This window comes from Eleutherodactylus coqui, chromosome 6, assembly GCF_035609145.1.
Source record: "Eleutherodactylus coqui strain aEleCoq1 chromosome 6, aEleCoq1.hap1, whole genome shotgun sequence".
NCBI lineage: Eukaryota > Metazoa > Chordata > Amphibia > Anura > Eleutherodactylidae > Eleutherodactylus > Eleutherodactylus coqui.
Window position 1 is genome coordinate 145,544,278 of NC_089842.1, and position 26,123 is coordinate 145,570,400.

The 26,123-nt window shown below is 41.5% G+C and overlaps 1 protein-coding gene across 37 annotated transcripts in view; it reads right to left on the reverse strand.

The window, feature by feature from the left end:
* The window catches only part of LOC136632734 (otogelin-like), a 157,463-nt gene extending 131,432 nt beyond the window's left edge, over positions 1-26,031 (reverse strand). For 35 of the 37 annotated variants that reach the window (XM_066607867.1, XM_066607866.1, XM_066607854.1 and 32 more), the window contains exons 1-9: positions 25,857-26,031; positions 22,344-22,410; positions 22,097-22,149; positions 21,244-21,366; positions 17,897-18,043; positions 11,737-11,865; positions 5,924-6,049; positions 4,774-4,902; positions 2,916-3,026 (exon numbers count right to left, since the gene is read on the reverse strand). In XM_066607867.1, coding sequence (XP_066463964.1) covers positions 2,916-3,026; positions 4,774-4,902; positions 5,924-6,049; positions 11,737-11,865; positions 17,897-18,043; positions 21,244-21,366; positions 22,097-22,149; positions 22,344-22,410; positions 25,857-25,926 — 955 coding nt within the window. In that variant the 5' untranslated portion in view covers positions 25,927-26,031. The remainder of the gene's footprint in view (positions 1-2,915; positions 3,027-4,773; positions 4,903-5,923; positions 6,050-11,736; positions 11,866-17,896; positions 18,044-21,243; positions 21,367-22,096; positions 22,150-22,343; positions 22,411-25,856) is intronic. The other 2 variants (XM_066607832.1, XM_066607835.1) reach the window with 2 other exon arrangements.
* Between the last annotated feature and the right edge of the window lie 92 nt (positions 26,032-26,123).

Here is a 26,123-nt window from a genome sequence, read left to right on the forward strand (position 1 = left end):
ACAGGAATCGCAGATTGCAGATAGGTGCGATCTGCAATTTCTGTTCTCTAATTTATCGGACGAGCGCATAAAAAGCGCTCATGTGTCCGATACCATTGCAAAGCAATGGTTTTAAAAAAACGCCGGACGCATGCGCATGCGCAAATCGCGGCAATAAACGCCCGTGTGACTGAGCCCTGAGTAAGTATATGGCCATTTTCAGTGATTGTTTTTATGTTTCTATATTTCCCCTTCTGTGATGTGTCAGGGGCTAATTAGCAGCATGCAACCCTAGTATTTTACATCTGTGAAAATGATAGCGGTAGCTATGGCAATGAATGGCACTTTAAGGTCCGACTACCACTTTCTCACATGGGACATGAGGAAAAGTGATAGTGTGAAATGACTTCCAGAGACTGTGATGTTGCCTAATATACATTATGAAAGTCTTCTCTGTGGAGAAGCAGGCAGAGGTTGGTGAAGTCATTCACCTATATCTTCGTGCCCACACCACACTGCAGCAGAGGGAAAAAGAAAAACACTGGGTCATGGAGAACAAGCTGTTTGCTTGTAGACCTGTATTTCTATATGCTGATTACAGTGCAAAGTTGAACTCTCAACCAGAGGACTGGAAATCTGTCTTAAATGCATTACGCACACATAAACAACAACTACTTTTCTTTATCTTACTAACGATCTTTTCATCTTCTTCTTTGCTTTTATGTTCCTGGCCAAATTTACCTCCAAACCTGGTGGTTTCTTTGTAGATTTAACAATGAAATAATAAAGCAGGATATTTAGATATATGTAATAAGTTATTGGTTGGCAGATGGGAATAAAAAATAAATTAGCCAAGTAATGGCTGCCAAACATATCATCAATTATCAAGAGGTAAACATTATTTTTAGATTTAGGTGCAATTTCAATTTTTCTAAAATACTTTGGGTTATATAGGCACCATATTTTATCTGTGAAAATCACAGTAACAGGAAACACTTGAGATTGTGATTAAGGGCGGCTTCACACGAGTGTGTTTTTGTGCGTGCATACGTGCGAACAAAAACACGCTTCTATTAGAACCAATGCATTCCCAATGGTGTGTGCACATGTCTGTGTCTTACAGGTGCGTGCCTGTAAAGATAGGACATGTGTGCACCATAGGGAATGCACGCATTGTCCTTAATGGAGCTGTGGCTGCTGCTGGACGCTCCATTGAAAACAATGGTCTGCCGGCACCCTGAATTGTTATTCAGGGAAGAGCTTTACATATAAGGAATTTTAGTGTAAAAAAAAAATACTTACCTGTCCGCCCCTGTCATGTCCCTGCGGGGACATATACACAACAGGGGTGTCAGCAGCAAGAGAGGCATCCAAAGTAAGTTGAACAGGTCATCTGCAACGCCCACTGTGGTCTAGATCCAAATTAGACCACCAGAGGTACAATACGAAGAAAGTTGATGTAGGCAGCAGGTGCGGTGCAAATACAAAACGGTCTTTATTCCTCCCAAAATGTGACGTTTCAACTCAATGAGTCTTTGTCATATTGACAAAGACTCATTGAGTTGAAACGTCACATTTTGGGAGGAATAAAGACCGTTTTGTATTTGCACCGCACCTGCTGCCTACATCAACTTTCTTCGTAATGTCCCTACGGGGATGAAGAACACATGTTTCCTTCATCCCCGCGAGGAAAAAGAATTCCCTGCTGCACCTGCCACATCTGTGACAGATGCAGCAAAGGAATTCTTCATTCCTGCGGGGAATAAAGAATTCCCTACCACAGCTGTCACAAATGACAGCTGCAGTAGGGGATCCAGCTGCTGGCATCCTGTAACTGTTTTTCAGGGAAGGGTTTATATAAGCCCTTAAATTTAAGAATAACAGCTGAGAGCTGCGTCTGATTGGTCCCTGTGCTCAGCCAACCAGAGGCAGCACTCACCCATTCATGAATTCATGTGACAACTGTGATAGGGAACTTTTCATTCCCCGCAGGGATGAAGAATTCCTTTGCTGCATCTGTCACAGAAGTGCAGGTGCAGCAGGGAATTCTTTTTCCTCGCGGGGATGAAGGAAACATCTGCCGCATGCGGCAGATGTGTTCTTTACCCCCGGGGTGACATTGTAGCGGCGGACAGGTGAGTTTTTTTTTTACACTAAACTTTTTGTTTTTCAGGGAAGAGTTTATATGTAAAGCTCTTCCCTGAAAATCACTTCAGGGATGCCGGCAGACCATTGCCTTCAATGGAGCTGCCGGCAGCAACGCGGCTCCATTGAAGGCAATGCACTGACCTTCATGCACGCGTGTTTTTGCGCGTACAGGGGTGCGCACCTATGTTTCGCACACGCTCGTGTGAAGCTACCCTAAAGCTTTATTTATGACACCGGACATTGTTTTAGGATACCATTTCTTTACATGGTAAATAGGGGTAAGTGGTAGTTTGAAATACATCCATAGACTTTGCTCATACCTAGTATTAGAGTGTCTTCTATGAAGGATACATACAGAGGTTGGTAGCATCCTTCTTTCTATTCCCAATCATTGTTAAAACTTGTTAGAATGTCATATTGATTTGAATGCTGCCAACCAATAGGTGGCACTGCAGAGGTATTGTTCCATCTTTCTTATTTGCATAAATTACCCAGAGCAGCTAGCATGGCTTTATAAGTCTCCTCACTCACCTTCTAAGTCTCCCCACACCCCTTTTGGATGCTCTCCTTGGGAAGAGACTACACCACCCCTTGACCCACTCACCCCCTAGGTGTCTCCACACACTTTTTGGGTGCTTTCCTTAAGGAAATAGGACACCCCTCCTGTCTCTAGTGACTGACTAAACAATTCTACAATGCTGGGGAGAAGAGGAATGCAAGTCACCTAGTAAATACAGCACTTTTCAAGGTCTATACAGCCACATTAAACATAGCTCACATATAATTACCCTTATTTTCTTTTATGATGTCTTTTCCATATGAGTACTTGCTTTCATCTTTTATTTTGATATCAATTTTTTTATGTTCTTCTTTGAATCCATATTCATGAGCAAATTTACCTGTATAAATGTAACAATTAAAGGGGTTATCTGCTTGTAAACTATTGATAGCCCACCTACAGGACAGGTCAAATCAGTGGGGATCTGCCGCCCAGGACTTCCATCAATCAACTGTTCGCTGGATTGGTGCACTTTTGCACAGAGCTGATTTCTGCAGGAAGCAGATAGCTCCATACTCACTGCAGCGGCTAGGCTTGGTATTGCAGGCATTGAAGTAAATGGGAACGTTACCTGTAATACCAAGCTTGGCCACTGCAGTAAGATCGGAGCCGTCTACTTCCTGCGGAAATCAAATCAGTGCACAAGCACACCAGCCCAGCAAACAGCTAATCAGCAGTGGCTCCAGGGTGTGAAATCCCACCGATCTACTATTGGTGACCTGTCCTAAGGATAGGCCATCAATAGTTTACAAATGGACAACTTCTATAAATAATGAATCTGAGTACATGTTTTCAGCCTTGATATTTTACCCCTGGGCAAATTGCGACAGCAGAAAAAAGCCACAATGGAGATTATGCCAATAGTTACAGTGATGGATGCTGTCATAAACTCAGAATATTGCTTTCCTCCATAGTATGTAAGGGGAAGCCATAGCATAAAACCGCTTGCAAAGACTGTGTTAATGACATGAAATGAAATTTGCTGATGAGGTCATTCACCAGTGTCTGCCCACCAGAGGCGTAACTTGAAGCTCCTGGGCCCCAATGCAAAACCTGTAACAGGACCCCCTACTGTAATGCTTTATTCGTAGTACTGGGCTCCCTATATGGAGAAGAAGTGCCTTATGGGCCTACTAAGCTCCTGGGCCTGAGTGCAACCACATCCCCTGCATCCTCTATAGTTACGCCAGTGCTCCCCACCCACAACACACTGGAGTGTCAGTACGAAGGCTAGCACTGGTTATGTGCGCCTATAGAACTATATTCTACATGCCATATACGTTGTAAAAAGGAACTCAGGTCCAGGAGACTGAAAATGTGCTTTAGGCTGGGGTCACATGGGATGTATTCCCGGCGGAAATCTCAAAGTTTTGCCACAGCGAAAAAACGCGAGATTTCCGCCAGGAAAGCGCTGCTTCAAATCCCGCGGCACTTTGCCGCAGATTGTGGAGTGGCTTGGCCGCGTGCTTTTCCATTGCAGCCAGCTCTCCCATAGAGGAGAGTGCGGCCGCTACAGGAAAAAAAATAGACATGCTAAGGCCAGGGAAAACAGCGCCGTCTTTTGCCGTCTTTGCCACAATGGATTGGCCGTCCCATGTGGACAAGATTTTTGACAAATGCCACATGGCTGGCTAATCCAGGTATTAGTGGCTGCAGGCGGATTTGCTGCAGTAAAATTCTGGATGGAATTTCCGCGGCAAATCCGCCCTGTGTGAACACAGCCTAAGGGTGCGGGCAGACGAGCGCATAAACGGCGCGTTTTTGCGACCAAACCTATATACGTGACCATCTGAGGCAATGGTTTCGAATGTATTCGTTCACATGAGCGATTTTACGGCGCGTAAAAACGGCAATTCGAAAAAAAACGGAACATATGCGACCGAAATACGCGCCAACGCATATTCGATCGCCGAAAAGACCGTTTGCAAAGTAGGAACAAACGAAAATACGCTTTCTAGCTCTGGTCGTGATCGGTGAAAAACGATCGCTCGGGCGATTATACGTTGCGCTCGTGCGAACGTAAATACGCCTACGCTCGTCTGCCCGCACCCTAAGGCAGCATGAACATACACACAAGCAGTACTTACCGCCGTTTCCTTTGGTGCTATGTTCTCTAAATGATTCCTTGCTTTCTTCCTTTATTTTGATACCAATCATTGCATGTTCTTCTTTTCTTTCATGTTCATGAACAATCTTTTCTCCAGGTTTGATGGTTCCTGTATAAATAGGGAGGAAATAAGACATACAACAGCTAAGCTATTTTTTCAATGGTTATTCCTGAGGGCTCAGTCACACGGGCGCATCGGCACCCGTACACCGGCGCCGATGCGCCCGTGTGACTGAGCCGTTACTGCAGAAAGAAGACGGCCGTACCTGAAGACGGAGGTCTCTCTGCAGCGCTGATGAAAGAACACATGACCGGCAATGAAGCCGGTCACATGTTTTTTCCTCCGGCGCTGCAGAGAGACATCCGTCTTCAGGTATGGCCGTCTGCTACCTGCAGTAACATGGGCGCCGATGCGCTCGTGTGACGGAGCCCTTATACTGTAGTTGATGTGTGGAAACCAAAATTCAGAATAGGTTAACTAATGGAAACAGGTAAGGATACAGAGGATAAGAATATAATGGATAATCATACAAAGTTAAAGGGGTTGTCCCGCGCCGAAACGGGTTTATTTTTTTTTCAATAGGCCCCCCGTTCGGCGCTAGACAAACCCGATGCAGGGGTAAAAAAAAAACACTGGATAGTACTTACCTGAATCCCCGCGCTGCGGCGACTTCTTACTTACCTTGCTAAGATGGCCGCCGGGATCTTCACCCACGGTGGACCGCAGGTCTTCTCCCATGGTGCACCGTGGGCTCTGTGCGTTCCATTGCCGATTCCAGCCTCCTGATTGGCTGGAATCGGCACACGTGACGGGGTGGAGCTACGAGGAGCAGCTCTCCAGCACGAGCGGCCCCATTCAGAAGGGAGAAGACCGGACTGCGCAAGCGCGTCTAATCGGGCGATTAGACGCTGAAATTAGACGGCACCATGGCGACGGGGACGCTAGCAATGGAGCAGGTAAGTGAATAACTTCTGTATGGCTCATATTTAATGCACGATGTATATTACAAAGTGCATTAATATGGCCATACAGAAGTGTATACCCCCACTTGCTTTCGCGGGACAACCCCTTTAACTTATCGTACAAAACCAAAATTGAAATTTACAACTAAAACAAAACACATAATTGCCTTTATTTTCTTTGGAGTTCTGTGGAGATGATTTCTTGTTTTCTTCCTTTATTTTGATAGCAATCTTTCCACGCTCTTCTTTGCGCCCCTGTTCATGGCCAACTGGACCCCCAAGCTTGATGACTACTGTACGAATGTAAGAATGAAATAATGAAGGAAAATATTAAGACACACAAAAGCTGATAGTCCTAGATGTTCATGGACTGGCAACTAAATTCCGAATCAGAGCATAACTTGAAGATCCTGGACACGGATCTGTAACACTTCTCTAACTACCTGATGCACACTGTACACATAAATATACATCGGTAGTCTACGACACTACATGCTGATCTGACTGGGCATCACTGCTCACATGGGCAGCACTGGATAATCAAAGGTGTAGCGTCTTGGACTAATAATGTATACTAATACACAGTGTGCATCAGGTAGTCAGAGAAGGTGGTGTGGCCATCTTTGTTTCTCCAGGCCCGGAGGGTTACTTTAAATATGCAGCAATTTTTAACATTTTCCAGCGTATGGCAACAGACCTGTTTTTTTTTGTGGAATGAATGAGTTATGTTCTTCAATGGCACCATTTTTGGTACAAATAACTTATTGATCATTTTTTTTAAACTCTCTCGGGTGGGATGCAAAAAAAAGCAATCTCGGCAATATTTTATTACGTATTAAATTTTGTGCTGTTCACCATGCAACATAAATTACATGTTATCTTTATTCTGTGGGTCAGTACAAGTATGGCAATAGTTCTCATATATATATTTTACTACTTCTACACACAAAAGAAAAATACAATTTAAAAGATTAAGTTTTTATTGGAACCATTTAGGGTTGCATATGACTTTTTGATCACTTTTTGGGAGGCAAGGTGACCAAAATAGCAATTCTTTGCAATTGAATATGACATAGTATCTCAGCAAGCTCAGGGGGTATTTTGGATTCCTTATGGAGGATTTCTGGGGTTGTTTGAACCTTCTCACAGTCTCTCAAGTGTAAAAGCGATCTGGGATACTTTTACCACACACCTGCATCTGATCTCTTCCCTGGGAACACTCACCCCCAGACTGGGAAATCCTCAATTTAGAGCTATCAGATGCTATCGGAACTTAATTACAAAATAATGATAAATTGGTATACAGCAGCAGAGAAGGTACATAAAATGTATGCCCAGGTCTCCCATTTATGTTGGAGGTGTTCCTTGGCATTAGGCAATATGATACTTCTTTGTTGGGAGTGTCCTCCTGTGACCATTCTCCGTCAGGATATTATAAATTTATATAACATAATGTGTAGCTTTATGATGGTTTTGACACCAAAAATTGCTTTACCGTCAATGCATCCAGGCCCGATCTCTAAAATCTAATAAGAAAAAAAAGCTTGTCCCGCTTTTTTGTCCTTGCAACCAAATAATTCCTAAACTGGGGAGATGCACTGTGGCTCCTACCAGGGCGATGTAGATTGAAGCAATTAATACCCTCATATGTTATGAGAAGATAAAAGAAATAAAAGCTTCCTTAAGCTTGAGGAAGGCCACTACGGCCGAAACGTCGCTGTCTATGTGATGGGGCAATAAAAGTCTTTGTGCTATTCACATCCATGCATGCTGCTGGCTATTTCTTTTATTGGATTATCACGTGGAATCTGGCTGGTTTGGACTCCGGCCTGGCTTTGCATTTTACCAGCCTGACCCTGAAGTGGGATTATCTGAAGTGCTGCTAGTGGAACTTTTGCGTATTCCTGGATGTTATGAAGAGATGAGATCACTGAGGACAACACCCATGATGCTTTCTATACCACCTGGTATGCTTTGCTTCAGATCATCTCCTGGTTTTAAAGTATAGGATTCACTCTTGTCTATTATTCTTTAGAAGAAACTCTTCAAGGTATTGTTGGTCTTCCCTCTTTCGTTCCCGCCCCTCTCTCCTTGTTAAGTTGCTATTTTACCCGTGTTAGGCCCAATGTCCATGGGCGGGTTTGACTTGCAGAATCCGCGCGGGGCACCTGCAAATCAAGACACCCCCCCCCCCCCATGGAGATGCATTGATTAAAACATGCGGATTTGATTTGCGGACATTTTGGTCCAGAAAACAAATCGTAGCAAGCTCCATTTTTCTGCGTATTCTGCACAGACGGCTTCCATTGAAGTCAATATAAATAATAATTTGTTCATAGGCAAACTTTGTCTCCATCCAGTGGTTGGATATGATATAACAATTAAGTTTATGCAAGAATACAATCTATATATTCTTCTCTCATATTAAATGGTGGTGTTGTTTAGAAATGTAACCTGATAAACTAAATCCCAAAAGAGAAAAAAAGGAAAAATAAAGATGAAAAGGGAGGATTCAAGACAGGAGTGAATAAAAGAGGAAATCATCATCAAAAACCCTGTTTCCCTCCCCCATTTTTTTTCCCTCCACACTTTAATAATTCTCCTCTACCCAAATACTTGAGCTTATATTTTCACCTTTTCCCAAGTGGAAAAAAAATTACTTGAACACCTGAGCAATTAGAGAATATATAAGGGACTTGCGCCATAATCTTGCAAGGAAAGTGATTCTCCATATTAACAAAAATTATTAACATGCAGACTTTAAACACCATTGAGTAGTTGGAAAAGAAATAACAACTAACCCTGTATAAGTATACAATCCATTTACTTTTCTCTCATCTTAGTGGGGGCGTTGATAAGAAAAAACACCTGATGAACTAAATCCCAATATGCTTTGCTGACTTAATACCTGCTATTCTAGTGACACGTTTCAAACGCCTCTACAACCCACCTGAGGATATGAAGCCTCAATAAAGCCGTGTCCACATCAGGTGTCTTGCAGAGGACAACATCCTGAAGAGACCTTGTCTTTTACCTTACCTCTTCCTAAATTTTAGAATGACAACAAACAAAATTATAACCATAAGCCCCTCTCAACTTAAATCTGGGAAACATAACCAAGACTCTCAATCAAAAGATTATTAAAATTGCCACTAACAGCAATTTCCTCAGATAACTCTTCTAGCTTGCCGATTGAAGATCCTCCTCTGCCCTCAGATCCAAACCTAACAAGTCATAAATCAGTTAAAAAATACAACTACTTCTCATAGAGAAACACGTCTATCCCAAATACAAGTTCTGCAACAGAAGGAACTATCTATAACCTCAGCTGACATTACTGCCAAACAAACCAAAGGAATTCAACATTTAAGCCAATGAACATCAGCTTTAGTAGAGTCTTAGAATCCCACGAGAAAGAGGTGGAACAACTTCATGGAGAGATACAATTTCTCCATGATAAGCTAGAGGATGTAGAAAACAGAGATTGCAGGGACAACCTACAAATTCGAGGTCTTCCTGAAAGAATAAAGGATCTACAATCAAGAACTTTACCCTAACACCTCGATCGAAAGTCCACAGAGCATTGTATACCCGCAAACTCAGTGGTCCCCCAAGAGACATTATACTGAAACTCCACTTTTACTATCTTACTACCAAAACTGTCTTTAATTGTTGAATACAGTACACAGACAAACTGTTAAGAACTCTTACAAATGTTTTATAAGTTATCAGTTGTTATATAATCTTGATCTTCAGAAATGACTATAAGCTAATTCCCATTTACATGTTCTCTTGTTGGCCTTTTTTTCCCTCTCCCCAGCCCTTCTTCCCCATTTCCTGCTTTTGCATTCCCCCTTTTTTCTTCCCCCCTTTCATTTCTTACTTTTATACACCCTTGGGTCTTTTCTCTTTCTTTTTATGCTATGTTCAAAATTTCATTACTCTTCAAAATGGTTATGGTTTACCGTTCTGAAAGTCAACCCTTACTATGTCAAACATTACTCTGCTAGATTGGTTTATTTGTTGGCCATCACCCCCTACCCTTACCTTTGCTTCCCCTCTTTTCCACTTCTCTCCTTCCCCCTTCTATCGCTGGGTTACTATCCAAAGGCAACTCTACATTATAATTTCTGTCACAACAATGCTTTAATTCTCTTCAAAAATGCTCAAAATCATTTTAATACTACAAAAGCGTTCATACCGATATTCTCTCTCTGCAGGAGACTCACTTCTCCAATGAATCCCCACCACATCTCTCTCTTTACTTCCCTTTTATTTGGCAACAGCCACAAATAAAACCAAGGGGATTACAATCTGTTTTAGTAGATCAGTCCCCTTCACTTAGTCACTCGCTAACTGTTGCTGATCCAGAAGGCTGTTATTTACTCTTGCTGGGTTCCATTCAGAATATTCCAGTGACTATTGTCTCTTATTATACCCTGAATTCTAGACAAACTCATTTTGACTTTTATCCTGTGTGGTAGGTCCAAACCTGAACAGGAAAGTTGTTTCCTTACCAACCCTACTCCCACTACCCCAACATTTTCTGTCCAATACCTTCAAATCACTTCTATCCTAATACCAATTGGTAGATTCTTGACGAGAATTAAACCTAACCACTAAAGATTTTACAAACTTCTCAGCACCTCACTTCATATATTCAACAATAGACCATATTCTAACACCAGTTTCTTTTCTGCCACAAATAACACACTCAAAATTCTCACAGTCCCCTTGTCTGAACATAGTCTGGTTTCAGTTACAGGCTGTTCCTTAATGTCTAAACGAACTAATTTAGCTTAGTCCCTAAATGATTCCCTTTGGCCATCCGTGAATACATAAATAGAAGAATAACTAACAATAAATGGCCTATTGGTCACTTCCCCTATCTCTCTATGAGAAGCACACAAAATAGTACTTGGAGGCTCCCTCATCCTATTAGCAGCTTGATGTGAGAGAGAAAGAGTAGCACAACAGTTGGAACTCGAACAAAAAGTCTTAGAGCTAGAGATGACAGCTAAAGCACACCCATCGGCAACCACCTTCAAAAACTTTCTCAGGCTAGAACTGAATTAAATTTATGTCTTACTGATACCTCTGAATGCAAAATCATATGGTCCTGCCAACATTACAACATGTTAAATAATAAACCTTCCACACCCTTGGCTCACAAACTTCATTCAAATCCCATTGAAACGCTTTTTATACATTTTTCACAAAATATGGCCTAATCACTGTGAACCTCCTTACTATAGTCTTGGAATTTAAACACTTTCTAGCTAAACTTTATTCTCAATCCCCCCCCTCCTCTCCTGATCAATTAACTTCATATTTTCAAAACCTAACACTAACCACATTAAGCGAAGCCTTTCTAGAAGAGTTGTCCTTGAAAATCACTCCAGACAAGGTAACTAGCGCCATTAAAACTCTTAAAACTAATAAATCACCAAGTTCAGACAGCTTTACAGTATCATAATACAAAACATTTTTTCCAATCCTGAGTGTTCATCTTGCTAACTATTTTAACACTATGCGGGAAGGACACCCAGTAGGGCAGTCCTTCCTACTAGCAGCTATCTCCCCACATTTACCTCTCCTGTCCTCTTTACAAATTCCTTTATCACTCCTTAGTAATGATTCCCTTCACACTTTTCAAGTCTGGACAAATAGTGTTCTCATCAAAATGTACCACTTACTTTCATTGGAAGCAATACTTGATTTCCCACCCTACAAAATAATCCTAATCTACCCTCCTCTGAGCTTTTCTGAGCTTTTACTCTTCATTGTTCATTTCCTTTTTTGTAAAATTTTTTATAAAACTAATGTAAAAAACTTTAGAGATATTAGAACCCAGGTTAAAAAGTGTAGTAAATATCAATGGACAGCAAATAACATATGAGCAAAATAAGGATTATTGAATGCTATCATAAAGAGCCTAAATTCATATTTAAACTTTTAACTTTGTAATATATTGACATACCTTTGCCTCTCTCTAAGTTAATTTCTTCCACTGATTTCTTGTTCCCGCCCATGATCCTAATATCAATTCTTCCATGTTCTTCTTTTCTTTTAGGTTCATGGCCAAATTTATCACCAATCTTGATGGGACCTAATAGGAACAATATTTAATGGTTACTTTAAAGCAAATAACATATTTTAAAAATTATAAGCTATTAGAGCCATAGGTGTACAAATGATAGGGGTGAACCAAGCAGCTTAGGTTAGTCACATCCCATTTCTTATTGGATGGGAGGAAAGTAATAAGAAAGGCTTCCCCTCCACAAAGAATAGTAATGCAAGCAAAGTGAACATTATGCTGCCATTCTGTGCCATAAGGAATTGAGAAAAACTTAGGCCATTTTTTATACTCTTGTTCTATGTAAGAGATGAGGCCAGATTAAATTCTGCTATAAGGCCCCATCAAACAAATGCTTGCCTCTGATTGAGCCTATTCTAAGCATCTAAAGTAGTGATCTCCAACTTGGGGCTCTCCAGCTAAGCCTTTGGCATGCTGGAAATGTTATTTAACAGCTAGGGAGAGACATGTTAGAGACTAATGTTCTAAAGAATAAGTTATGCCTACTTTGTCCTTTTTTGGGGTTATCTTCCCTAGATGAGTCTTTCCTTACACCATTTATCTTGATATTGACATGATGATCCTCTTCACCACCAATTGTAGTATTGCTTAACTCTTGTGAAACTAAAGTTGTTGTAGGTGGGAGACAACTGTCATTCTGTCACCCAAGGGTCAACATAGAATTGATCTATTTATAACTTTATTTTTATTGTATTTCAAAGGATCTACAAGGTTATGGTCAAAACTTTGAACTGCACACATATTTCCAAAAAACCTTCTTAGCTCTTATGGCAGATACATGAAATGTATAATGGCTACACCCATTGCTCTACTACATAACAAGGATGAAAGATTTCTTTTTGGGGGGGTATCCGTTTCACATCGTTTACATCCTTATCAGTCTTCTAAACTGGACAGAAAAGTACTTGTATAAATTATTACACTTATCTGTGGATTAACTCATAAGATTTATTCTTAGCTGTAAGAGAGGGGGGGGGGGGGACTCTAATTCAGTTTCAAATTTCTCAAGGGAGTCATTAGTATGTCAGAACCTTAGCCTACCATCAGATCTTCTAGTACTTTGGTGAGTCAATCTGACCTCCTAATAGATATAAAGCTTGCTAGTGTTGCCAAAAAATATGTAATTTGAAGTACACTGAGCCTTTTATATGAAAAATATTCCTGTTAGGTAAGTTAGTAATATTTCTCAATATGTATAACTCACGATTTTCTCCTTCCTTATCAAGCTCATTTTTTTTTATTTTAAGACCCCTATTAATTTTATGTTTTCTATTAATTGCTATTTTTTTGTCTCCTCTCCATTAGCTACCGTAACTAAATATTTACAGTTTGGTGACCAATTACGCCTCTCAGATGTTCAGTAGGTCAGGTAGTTCTGTATTTTGTTTTCATTCAAATCAAGTATTTCTTTTTAAATGGAGGGAAAAAGAATGCAACTGCTAATAACCACTTCAGAATATTTTTCCTCTAGCATTTTCAATATAAAAATGCCCATACTGTACCTCAACAGTATGGAAAAAGTTGTACATCTGTACAAAATAAAGTATACTTGGTGCAAGATTATGTTTTCCTTCCACCTTATTCTCTTCAGATGATTTCCCAAATTCACCCTTTAATTCAGGTTTTCCATTAATTTCAAAAGTATTTAATTTTTCTAGTCTGATGACCTAATAAGCCCCCCACATTTAGGCTGCATTCAGACGAACGTATATCGGCTCGGTTTTCACGCCGAGCCGATATACGTCGTCCTCATGTGCAGGGGGGGGGATGGAAGAGCCAGGAGCAGAAACTGAGCTCCCGCCCCCTCTCTGCCTCCTCTCCACCCCTCTGCACTATTTGCAATGGGGAAAGGCGGGACGGGGCGGGGCTACGTTTCACGAATTAGCCCCGCCCCCGTTGCACCGCTCCCCATTGCAAATATTGCAGAGGGGCGGAGAAGAGGCAGAGAGGGGGCGGGAGCTCAGTTCCTGCTCCTGGCTCTTCCATCCCCCCCCCCTGCACATGAGGACGACGTGAAAACCGAGCCGATATACGTTCGTCTGATTGCAGCCTTAGGTTGAGTAATTGTATTTTGCCTCCATTCAAGTCAATTATTTCTGTTTACATAGAAATAAATCATTTAATTTATAGCAAATATTGTTAATCTATACAATATATTTCCTCTACCGTAGCAAGAATAAGCTTCAGTATATTCCAAATTCTTCTTGAGTCTAAAATATTATTTTTATTAATAGAACTAAAACCACTCCTTATAGATAACACATTCCAGGGTGCCAAGAAGATGAAAGGGAAGGACCTATGCTGAATTAATGTTACTCGATTTTCCATCTACAACTGGACAAACTATTAGCAGGTTTGGCTTTCAGTACTATCTCGACACCCAATTATATACTTCTTCTTTAGACATCACCCCTGCACTACTACATAAAGCCAGTGATTGTTTGTCCACTGTCTATAACATCATGTCCTTTGGATCTGAATCTAAATCTTTCAAAAACTAACTTCTTGTGTTTCCACAATACAATTTACTTAATCTAGATATTTCCACCTTTGTGTGTGGTACCATCATAACTCCTAGGCAGCATGCCCTCTGTCTTCGCGTCATGTTTGGCTCTGATCTTTCCTTTCCTATGTTCAATCAATTGCACATTCAAGTAAAATACATCTCCAGAGCCCATCCTTTACAGTAGACACAGCTAAACTCTTAGGCCTCATGTCCACGGGCGAATTAGAAATGCAGAATCCGCGCGACTGCCCTGATCTGTAATCCAAGCCGCCCACAGGGAGATATGGGCGTCCGCAGCTTAATTAAGGCATTCGGATTTGTTTTGCGGACCTTCTGGTCCAGAAAACAGATCGCAGCATGCTCAATTTTGCTGCGGATCCCGCACGGACAGCTTCTATTGAAGTCAATGGAAGCCATCCAATCCGTGGCCCATCTGCAATTCAATCTGGGCAATGGATTCCCCAGGAAAGCAGGAGATTTTCTTTTTTTTACATCTCCACTGCGCATGTGTGGTGGCGCGCCCACACTTATCCACAGAGCAGAAAATGAAGACCCACAGAAGACCAGGCAGATAATTAGAGAACTTGCAGTGTCCTCTGCCACAGGCAGTGTCAGGTTCCGCTGCGGGTTTTCGCATGCAGAATCCAATCCGCCCATGGATATGAGGCCTTATTGTTGCCCTGATCCATTCTCAGTTCCATTACTGCAACTTGCTATTAATCTGTCTTCCTCCCACTAAACTCACCCCTCTCCAAGCCATCTTGAATACAGCAGCCAGTCTCATCTTGTGTCTAACCACTACAATGACGCCTATACCCTGTGCCAGTCAGTGCGTTGGTTGCCTATATTATTCAATTTTCCTCAAAATGAACACTAAACTTGTAAAAGAAAAAAATCACTAGTCATACAGCATGCAGTCTTTCATATGAAAAAAATCCTATGACCTGTCAGGTTATGTAGATATGTCCCTATTAATGGAGATGAGCGAACGTACTCGGTAAAGCACTACTCGTCCGAGTAATGTGCTTTATCTGAGTACCTCCCCGCTCGTCCTGAAAGATTCGGGGAGCGCCGCTGCTGACAGGTGAGTTGCGGCGGGGAGCAGGGGAGAGCGGGCGGGAGAGAAGGAGAGAGAGATCTCCCCTCCGTTCCTCCCCGCTCTCCCCTGCAGCTCTCCGCGGCGCTCCCCGAATCTTTCAGGACGAGCGGAGAGGTACTCGGATAAAGCACATTACTCGGACGAGTAGTGCTTTACCGAGTACGTTCGCTCATCTCTACCTATTAACTAATTGGAATAATTTATGTTTTCCTCCTTCTTTATTAAGTTCATGTGTTACTCATTGTCATGTTTTACGTTAATTTCAAATGTTTTTGTTTTCCCAGCCTTACCAAACTCAGATTTCCCCTGCTGGCAATACTGTACGTGCTAGATAGGTAGCAGCATGATATTGGCAATTAAGTTTCCATTGCTGACCGGAGGTTTGCAGGGGGCAGGTGGCCCGCGATGATATCATTGCTGATGTTAATTCATGTCAACACCATTGATGCCTTAGGGCCTGATCACAATTTCAACTGCTGTGACTAGAGATGAGTGAGTATATGAGCGAGATGAGACTGCAGGTTCGGGTGCCGGCGCGGGGGAGCGGTGAGTAGCGGCTGTCAGCAGGAGGGAGCGGGGGGAGAGAGAGATATCCCCTCTGTTCCGCCCCACTCTCCCCCGCAGGTCCCTGCCCGCCGCCGGCACCCGAACCTTTCGTCTCGAGCGGGCAGGTACTCGCTAAAGGCAATGCTCGCTCGAGCAATTGCCTTTAGCGAGTATACTCGCTCATCTCTAGCTGTGACCCCTATAGCTGTCCTATCGTTGAAGAAGTGCTAGTAAATTCTCAAGTCAGTTTATGCTGAAGCACTTTCTTATATGTAAACTTGATTCCCCTTTCCCTGATTTTTATCACATTGTAAATTTATGTTTAATATACTTGTCTTTTCCTCAGATATCTTTCTAAGTGCTTCTTGAATCCTTTTCACTTTACTTGCACTTACAGATATACCAGCTTAAATGCCAAAGCTAGTAATGAATGACATCCCTTAATAAAAACGGTAATGTTTGCTATGCTACTTAAAGGGGTTGTCCCGCGAAAGCAAGTGGGGTTATACACTTCTGTATGGCCATATTAATGCACTTTGTAATATACATTGTGCATTAATTATGAGCCATACAGAAGTTATTCACTTACCTGTTCCGTTGCTAGCGTCCTCTTCTCCATGGTGCCGTCTAATTTCAGCGTCTAATCGCCCGATTAGACGCGCTTGCGCAGTCCGGTCTTCTCCCTGGTGAATGGGGCCGCTCGTGCCGGAGAGCTGGTCCTCGTAGCTCCGCCCCGTCACGTGTGCCGATTCCAGCCAATCAGGAGGCTGGAATCGGCAATGGACCGCACAGAGCCCACGATGCACCATGGGAGAAGACCCACGGTGCATCGTGGGTGAAGATCCCGGCGGCCATCTTGCTAAGGTAAGGAAGAAGTCGCCGCAGCGAGGGGATTCGGGTAAGTACTAAACGTTTTTTTTTTTTAACACATGCATTGGGTTTGTCTCGCGCCGAACGGGGGGCCTATTGAAAAAAAAAAAACCTGTTTCGGCGCGGGACAATCCCTTTAAAGTGAAGCTACATGTTTCTGGAGATTTTTCTACTCAATGACTTTTATATTTTTAAACAATTGTCTAGTTTAGGAAATCCATATTCCAATACTTTTTTAGGATAGTCTGAATTAATAGAGTGTGATCACCACAAAGAATGTATCTTGGCTTGGAGGACCTGACGTGTCCATTTATGACACAGACAGCTTATTGATTTCCATGAGCAACTTGTAATGCTTCATTTCCCTGCAGTAGTACTGAGGAAAACTGAATACTCAAGAGCAATCTTCAACTCCTCTTCTTCCGCAGAATACCGCTGATAACTAGGGATTTCAGTAGTCAATCAACATGTGACCAGCTTATTTTCCAGGTACTCTTCTAATTAAAAAAAAGTAATTGTAAAAAGCAGACAACCGCTTTTCTTTAACCCTTTGCAATCCAATTTTGGATTAAGGGTTTTCTTGGGGGCCTTTTCCTTCTGCCATTATACAATGGCGCCATCTGCTGGCTAGAGCCAGCACTGCAGTATGGGACATGCTGGAAAGGCCCCCGACAACAGAGCAGCCAGTAATATACAGTAAGAATACCCTGCCGGATGTCTTCTGCAATCGAAGCTGTACAGCCATCAATCAGAATGTCTGAAGACGTTAGACAGTGGATTGGAAAGGGTTAATAATGGGACACCTTCCTAGATAACACATAAGGTATCCATATTTAATGATCCTTTGCTTGAGAGAGGTTGGTGAAGTATATTGGCCAGCAGTTCTGGGCTTCAATGGACAAAAAAGGAAGATAAACGTCACACCCCAGAACCATGGCATGTATTGCTAGGTTATTATATCATATCATTACATTTCCTACCAGTGCTCCTATTAAGAAGGCTGCTGTTATGTTTTAACTTACCAGAGCTTTCTTTCTTCTTCTCAGATATCTTTCTAGGTTCCTCCTGAAGCTTATTAATTTCACTAACATTTACTCCCACACCACCTTGGATGCCAAGATTAACAGTTTCTTTTATTTGGACACTTGCGTTGGTTTTCACTTTAACTTCTGTTGAAAGTAAAAACACATACATAGTGTTCATAATAATCTTATGTGATGACCCTATTGTAGGAAGTGTAGCTTTGCTTGTCTAATATTCTAGGGGTACTTAAATGACCTTTTGGGATTAGGTTTGGAATGTTGCCAAGATGATTACTTTCTTAACCGACAGAAGTCTTTATTTTAGTGCTGCCACCCATTATGTTCTTGCCACTTTCCAGACCCAAGAAAAAGGCCAGCACCAGCATTGTTACCTAAGTTAAAAACTCTTGAATGATACAGTGAAAAAACTATATTCTTTTCTGAGAGTATTTCACTGATAGAAAGATTAAAATATAACTTTTATTAATTCATAGATAAAATAATTCAAGGTCCAAAGTCTGCCACTATTAGCTGGCACTGGAAACAGATGGATCAGGTTATTAGATGTTTTCACCCTTATATTCACCCTGGTTACGTTTAGCCCAACATAATGGGGTACTCTTCCACTGCAGTATTTTGTATAATAATCAAAGACTCTACCTGTTTCAACCAAACATTTGCTTCTAGGTAGTAAATGAAAAAAGGTATATGAGCAAAGAAAAGCCACTATTAGGGTGTTGTTTAATAGGAGCACACCCTTACTTCTAACAGACTGAGGAGACTATTTTTTTGTTGAAGCATATAAGGTCTTTGATTGAATAAAGTGCAGTGGTGAAATAGTACCCTTTCGAGCTGGGTTAAACTTAACCAAGGTGAATATAAGGGTTAAAAAACGTGCAGTAACCCAATCCTATTGTTTCTAGTACAGTTAAAAAGTGACAGTAAGGCTAACTTCACACGGGCCAGCGTGATATGGGTAGGGTTGCCACCTTTGTCACGAAAAAATACCGGCCATGGTAAAAAGGGACGTGTCTGGGGTGTGACTTGGGACGTGGCTTATCACAGCTTTTTTTTTCCTCCTTTATCTCCTGGATCCCGTCCAGCGTGTTCTCGTGAGTAGATGACATTTAGTGTGATTCACACATCATCTACTCACAAGTACATGCTGCAGACGCTTGCATCGCATACAATCTACACATATATAATTATATACATGAGATACCCAGGTTACCCCAGCATGGTCCATATCACTATATACAGGAGATATACCTCCCCTGTATATAGTGATGCTGATGTAAGGTAGATATGTCCTGTATATAATTATATGTACAGCTGGTATAATGTATACCACCTAAACATACAAGATTACATGCAACACATGGTGCATACCTCGTATCGCATGTACTGCTCCTCCGCTCTCCTCCTCGGGTCCCGACACTGTCACTGCAGGGCCGGTCGAACATCCATCCTGACCCCCACACATCGCACACACACAACTCTACTACATCCATCCTGATCCCCAGACATCACACACACAGCTCCACTACATCCATTCTGACCCCCACACACATCGCACACACAGCTCTGCTACATCCATTCTGACCCCCACACACATCGCACACACAGCTCTGCTACATCCATTCTGACCCCCACACACATCACACACACAGCTTTACTACATCCATCCTGACCCCCACACGCATCACACACACACACAGCTCAGCTACGTCAATTCTGACCCCCACACACATCACACACAACTCTACTACATCCATCCTGACCCCCACACACATCACACACACAGCTCAGCTACATCCATTCTGACCCCCACACACATCACACACACAGCTCTGCTACATCCATTCTGACCCCCACACGCATCACACACAGCTCTACTTCATCCATCCTGACCCCCACCCACATCACACACACAGCTCAGCTACATCCATTCTGACCCTAACACACATCACACACAGCTCCACTCACTAACTCAATTAATCCATCCATCCACAGCTCCAACACACACAGCTCCACTACATCCATCCTGACACACACACACACAGCTGCAGAGTCCTACCACCACCGCAGAGTCCTACATTTACTTAGCCCCCGTGGTCATGTGATCCCTGACTCCTCCCACACAGGGTATCACATGACATGACATCATTGGAGGCCCTGGAAGCTGTCGGCTCTGCAGGTCTGGGTTTCCCCTGATGTCAAGAGGGTTTCCCCTGCCGGAGGAGAGTTAACCGGTGCTAGGGGGCAGTGCAGGCTCTGAAAATACCGGCCTGTAATAGGGCCGGTAGAAAAAAAATACCGTCCCCTGCCTGACAGAAAAAATACTGTCTGGGCCGGTGGTTTACCAGACGGGTTGCAACCCTAGATATGGGGCTATGTATCCCGGCCCTATATCACGCTCCCCACCATGTAAAATCCCAGAGGATGCAAGTCGTTTTCATGTTAAACTGTGAGGAAGAAGCCGCAGCAGGAGGGTTTGCGGAGCTTCTCCCATTGCTTTCAATGGTAGAACTCGCGATGCTGCCACTGATCCCATTGAAAACAATGGGTGATGTGAGAGCACACAGCAAAATAAAACCTGCTGTGATTTGTTTCCCACATCATGGTGCCATGCAGGAAAAGATCGCTCATGGGATTCATATTTGTGCAATATTTGTGAGTCTCAAAATGCACAAATCTCGCGCGATTTTAGCACCCACATGAAGGCAGCCTTAAGCTACATTCACATGAATGAGTGAAAAACTGACCAATTTCACCACAAGCATAAGTACATTTTACAACAGTTTTTGTGGTTTTAATGCAAGTGTCAGCCGAGTGTCATTTGCTTTTCATGGGTGTAAAAAAAAAAAAGGAAGGTGGCCCAATTGATGTAATTTAAAGCTCCGACTGAAGTCAATGAGCATGTGCCATGCAAGTGCATTCTGGTTTTTTTTTAATGGACCCATTGAGTTTAACGGACGCTTCTTATCTGAGAATCTCACCAGTATAGGACATGCTGGGATTCTTTTACACTTACCATCAGTTTCAAACTAGGACCGAACTCGAATGTTACAACTGCCTGTGTGACTAGGCCTTAAGTTTTGAGCCTGAATTATTTTATTTATTAACTAATAAGTTACATTTGAGTCTATTTTATTTCTCTGTGAAATACTATCTTAAAAACTAGACATATTTTCCAAATGGACATATAATTTTGATCCATAATTTCCCTTTGAGATCATAGGCATGGTCAAGCTAGGTACTTGTCATCTAATCAACAAGATAAATATTGGTAATGATCATAGACCTGCGAAGAAACCAATGGATATCAGAAATCTTTCACAACTTACCAAACAAGTCCTTGGAATGATTTTGATGTTTTAGGGCTGTGTTGTCACTACTTCCGAAGACGTCTGGTTCATCAGTATAATTAATGTTATCTTGAATCGCAGGCGCTTTCTTGTCTACTGTAACTTTAACAGATGTATATGTATATACATTAATGATAAAAATCTGACATAGGACAAAGGTTAACTATATGGTATATGTAATATAAATATAATTGCACAAGCTTGAAGTTCCTGAGCCACAAGGCAAAATCTGTAACGGACCCCCATCCAACACATACACCTACAGGTATATCGTGCCATTTGCAATATCTTATGTGGCAGAGGGTTTTTTGTCCTTCTTGTGAACTAGGGCCCAAGGGCAACTTCTAAACCTATACCCCCAGTCGTTATACCCTTGAATATAACAATTTGAATGCTGAGCTTTGGAATCATGGGACACAATCCCAGATCTCAGCATTGATGTTGCTATATTGTTCATTTCTAGAGATGAGCGAGCATGCTAGGTTAAGGCAATTACTCGAGCGAGCATCGGTTTTTTTGAGTAACTGTCTATTCCTCGAAAAGATTTCATTTGCTTACATTATTGTAAGGTTTACAATGCCCAATGGGAAATAAGGAAGAGGCCAACATGTGTAGGAGTTTCAATGTTCGAATACATAAATAGCTATATCCTCCAGCCTTGGTGAATATTATAGTATAGACTAAGGTTAGAACTTACATTTTTTTAATTTGCACACAGTTATCATTATAAATGTCTAAAAATTCAATGCTTTGGGCATAAAATATTTCTAAAGTTGCCAATGGTTATTTCATTTACACCATAATAACATATTAAAAAACAACATAAGCTTACCAGAGCAATTGATGGCGAATAAACAATCTTTGAGTTGTCCATTGACACATTCACTGTGGGTGAAAATAGATAATATAGGTTACACATGATCTATGGATCTTAGAGCTTGTGATTAATGAAAGTGCTACATGATGAGTGGCAGATGAAGAATTAGCTGTATGCCAGAGGCATAGTGATAAGAATGATATAATGCTGTGTAAGAATCTTTTCTTCTGCTCTATTTTTCAAATCAACTTAGGTTACTGACCAGATGACGCAGTTGTCGGTCACTGTGTCTCCATCTTTGTATATCTTCCCTGCGTAAGTGCAATTTTCTGTTAAAAAATATATAGTTTTAAAGAGATGCGAGGGGAAAACAAATCACAAAGCAAATTCTCTGATTACCATTTATTGGAACCATCTTATGTTTCAATGGGATGCACACAGTTCAGTTAGCATGAGTCTGACCCTTCATGTATTACATGGTGCCCTTCCAAATTAATGGATAACCATTTAATACATTATAACGCGAATTTAAAAAAGCAAAAGCGACTCTTTTTAGTGTCTCTCAGTTCTGGCTAACAGAAGTGGGTACTGAGCAGGTGATACTTTTACACAATAGCCTATACAGATTCTAACTACTTAGATAGTGAATATACATATGTGTAAATATAGGATGAGACAGCTTATGTCCGGTTTTCTAGGCTATTGATTATTCTTTTGTTGGGTGCTTTTTATTTAAACATAATAAAGGTTATATTTTAGGGATTACAATCTAATTGTTTTTTTTCATATGCTCAGCACACAGCATTGGATGTTGTCCTATGGGTCACACCCTTTTTGTTGTTCTGTCAACATTCACCCCCTTTATACAGTACAGGCCCATTTAAATACAACAATTATCGCTCAAATTCCTCTGCCATCAGCAAGTAAGTGCTGTGATTGGATCGAGTGACAGCCAATCACAGCTGGTGCTCGATCATTCACAGTCATTCAATGAATGACATCACTGAATGGCTGTGATTGGTTCATCGAGCGCCGGCTGTGATTGGCCAGCACTCCATCCAATCACAGTGCTTACTTGCTGACGGCGGGGTAATTTAGAGCCGAGCAGAGAGATGACAGCGGGGAGCATTACTTAGCAGCTTGCTGCATCACCAGGGAGACCATCGCGCCAGGGACACAGACAGAGGTTTTGTTTTTTTTTACCTAGTCTAGCTAGGCTTATACTCGAGGCACCTAGTTTTCCCAGTTTTTTGTGGTAACATTAGGTGCCTCGGCTTATACTCGTGTCGGCTTATACCTGAGTACATACAGTAATTTTACTAATGTAAACTAAATTTACTGCCCAGCCGAAAATTGATTGAACATTACACCTTCACATCTTCTTTAGTACAGATGGTTCATTTCAGAGACTAGGAAGGGGAGATGACCCAGTCTCATTAACTGCATTGGTTTATTATAGATCTTCCAATATATTTTCTGTTTCAGTTTCTCCATTTTCAGTATCTCTACTTCCTATCAGTAAATTGAATATTTTTATTTGCAATCTGAAACTGCAAATCCAATAATTCTTATACTTCTTACTGCTGGGAGCTTGCTACAAGTGTATCCAATCGAGGCAATTTGTGAACTCAAGAGCCTTGAATCTTCGATTTTTCATTGTAGCAATCTCTGCTGTGAAGAGCATTGTGTCTATTGGATTTTTTGGCCTCAGGACAAAAAGAAGAACATTCCCATTGACTGAGAGCAACCGAGATAATGAAAATGCAGAAACAGGGATGCAAACCGAGCTTAGCATGATAGATGCTTCTAGTCGGTAAAGAACATAGATCCACAATTAGTAATCTTAAAGTGATCCTATGGTCCTTGACATAAAAAGATGGCCACACCACCTCTCTGACTGCCTGATGCACACTGCATTAGTATGCATTATTACTCTACAGACACTACAACTATTTTGATTGGCCAGTGCTCTTCACCTGAGCAGCATTGGCCAATCAAGGCCAATTAGGCTACTAAGGTATACCAGGTAATCAGAGAAACAGTGCAGCCATCTTGCTTTGTCCAGGACTGGAGAGCTGCTTTAACTATTTCAAGTATATAACAAACATTATGGGTGATTTAAAAAATAATTGGTGGTTTAATAGTACGTCTGGTGTATACATCGAGAAGGCTCCCGACTCATATACTGAACATATCAATAGGGTTTTTTTGAACAATATATGGCAAAAGAGTGTTGGGAAGGCATGCATTATTGTATTATTTACTGCACGGAATACTGTAGGTGACTATGCTATTTAATACACAGACATCCAGTAAGAGAATGTATACCACCAGTTATATACTGTTTTACAATAGGTTCCTATGGGCAACATGTGCCTCTGTATGCCTGTACAGTGGCATATGTTGTAGGCCTCTACACATTGTGAAAAACTCCCATGTATATCTCTGAGGATGTCTCAAATGCAATGTGAACAGAGAATACATTGAATTCTATGTCATTCTTTATATATACAAGAAACAAAACAAGAATGCAGCAAGTACATAAATGTAGTCCTTTCTTCAAAACACACATATATACTCAGCGAGTGAAAACGATCAGTGTCAATACTGCTTAAAGTATACTTTGGATCAATACAAATTGATATAAATTAGCAGCTGTAACATGCCTATCTCTTAACCCTTTCCAATCCACTGTCTAACGTCTAAAGACATTCTGATTGAAGGCTGTACAGCTCTGATGTCAGAAGACATTCGGCAGGGTATTCTTAGTGTATATTACTGGCCGCTCTGTTGTCGGGGGGCCTCTCCAGCATGTCCCATACTGCAGTACTGGCTCTAGCCAGCAGATGGCTCCATTGTATAATGGCAGAAAGAGAAAGCCGCCTAGGAAACCCTGAATCCAAAATTGGATTGCAAAATGTTAATGCAGTTGACCAGGACTACAAAAGAGGAAGAGCACCATTCCTGTCCATAAGCTAGCTGCAGTTTAGCGGCACTCACTTGATTGGGGGCGAAATACAATAAAATGAAGAATAAAGCAGACTTTTTTCGAACCGTGGATCATAAACATAATTGCCATTGCTTGTCTTGTTCCCAGGCATTTCATTGTTTTATCTGAGATTAATTCAGAAAGCTATGGCTAAAACTGGCAATATTTAACATGATTAAAGAAGGTTTCGCCTGATTAATATTTAAGGTATATGACTTTGCTAAGCCATAATATATGATCCAGATTCTGGGACTCCCACTAGTACATAGAATTGGAAAGCCTAAGAGTGTTGGCCTCCCACGCATGATCACAAGCCACATTGATGTGGTATAAATGGCATCAATATCTGAACGCCAGGGGCCAACTAAGTGCACCATCATCAATCAGTTAAATGAAGGTGCTCCAGGGAGTGCCGTGTCTCCTTCATTGTGTACCCAAGCGCAGCTCCATACATTTTGTAGTGGCTGTACCTGTTGAATCCCATTCATTTGAATACAGTCCTGGAAAACCATAATTGGGACCAATAAGATGAACATTCCCATAGTTTCTATGAACAGAACAGATGTCTAGACAATATTTACATACAATGGAAAGTTTCTACAATGGAAAACTGTTCATGTTAAATTGCATTATCTTGGATATCTTGGAACATATTTCCATCGATTGTTAAAAACAACGTAATGATATGTTTGCCACTCATATTCCAATGTGTCATTGAATCTTCGATTGCACCAACAAAACAGATTTTAGTCTATAATCTTACGTAAAAGATGAAATGATATTTACCTCCATTTTCATCAGCTCCTATACTAAGCAGGCACACTGCAGAGAGAACCGCGATGGGAAGGACAACCATGGTGAGTTTGGTCAATAGGTTCCAATTCTGCACCTTCCACTGTATGCTACTGGGACTGAGTTGTCATTGCTGTCAGCAAACAAGCAATTTCCGAGCAGTCTTCAAAATGAGTGGAATTCAGGGGCTGACACTCTGTGACACCTTTTATAAGGCGAGCTATTAGAATGCGGAAGGATAATTTTGACAGGTACAGTACA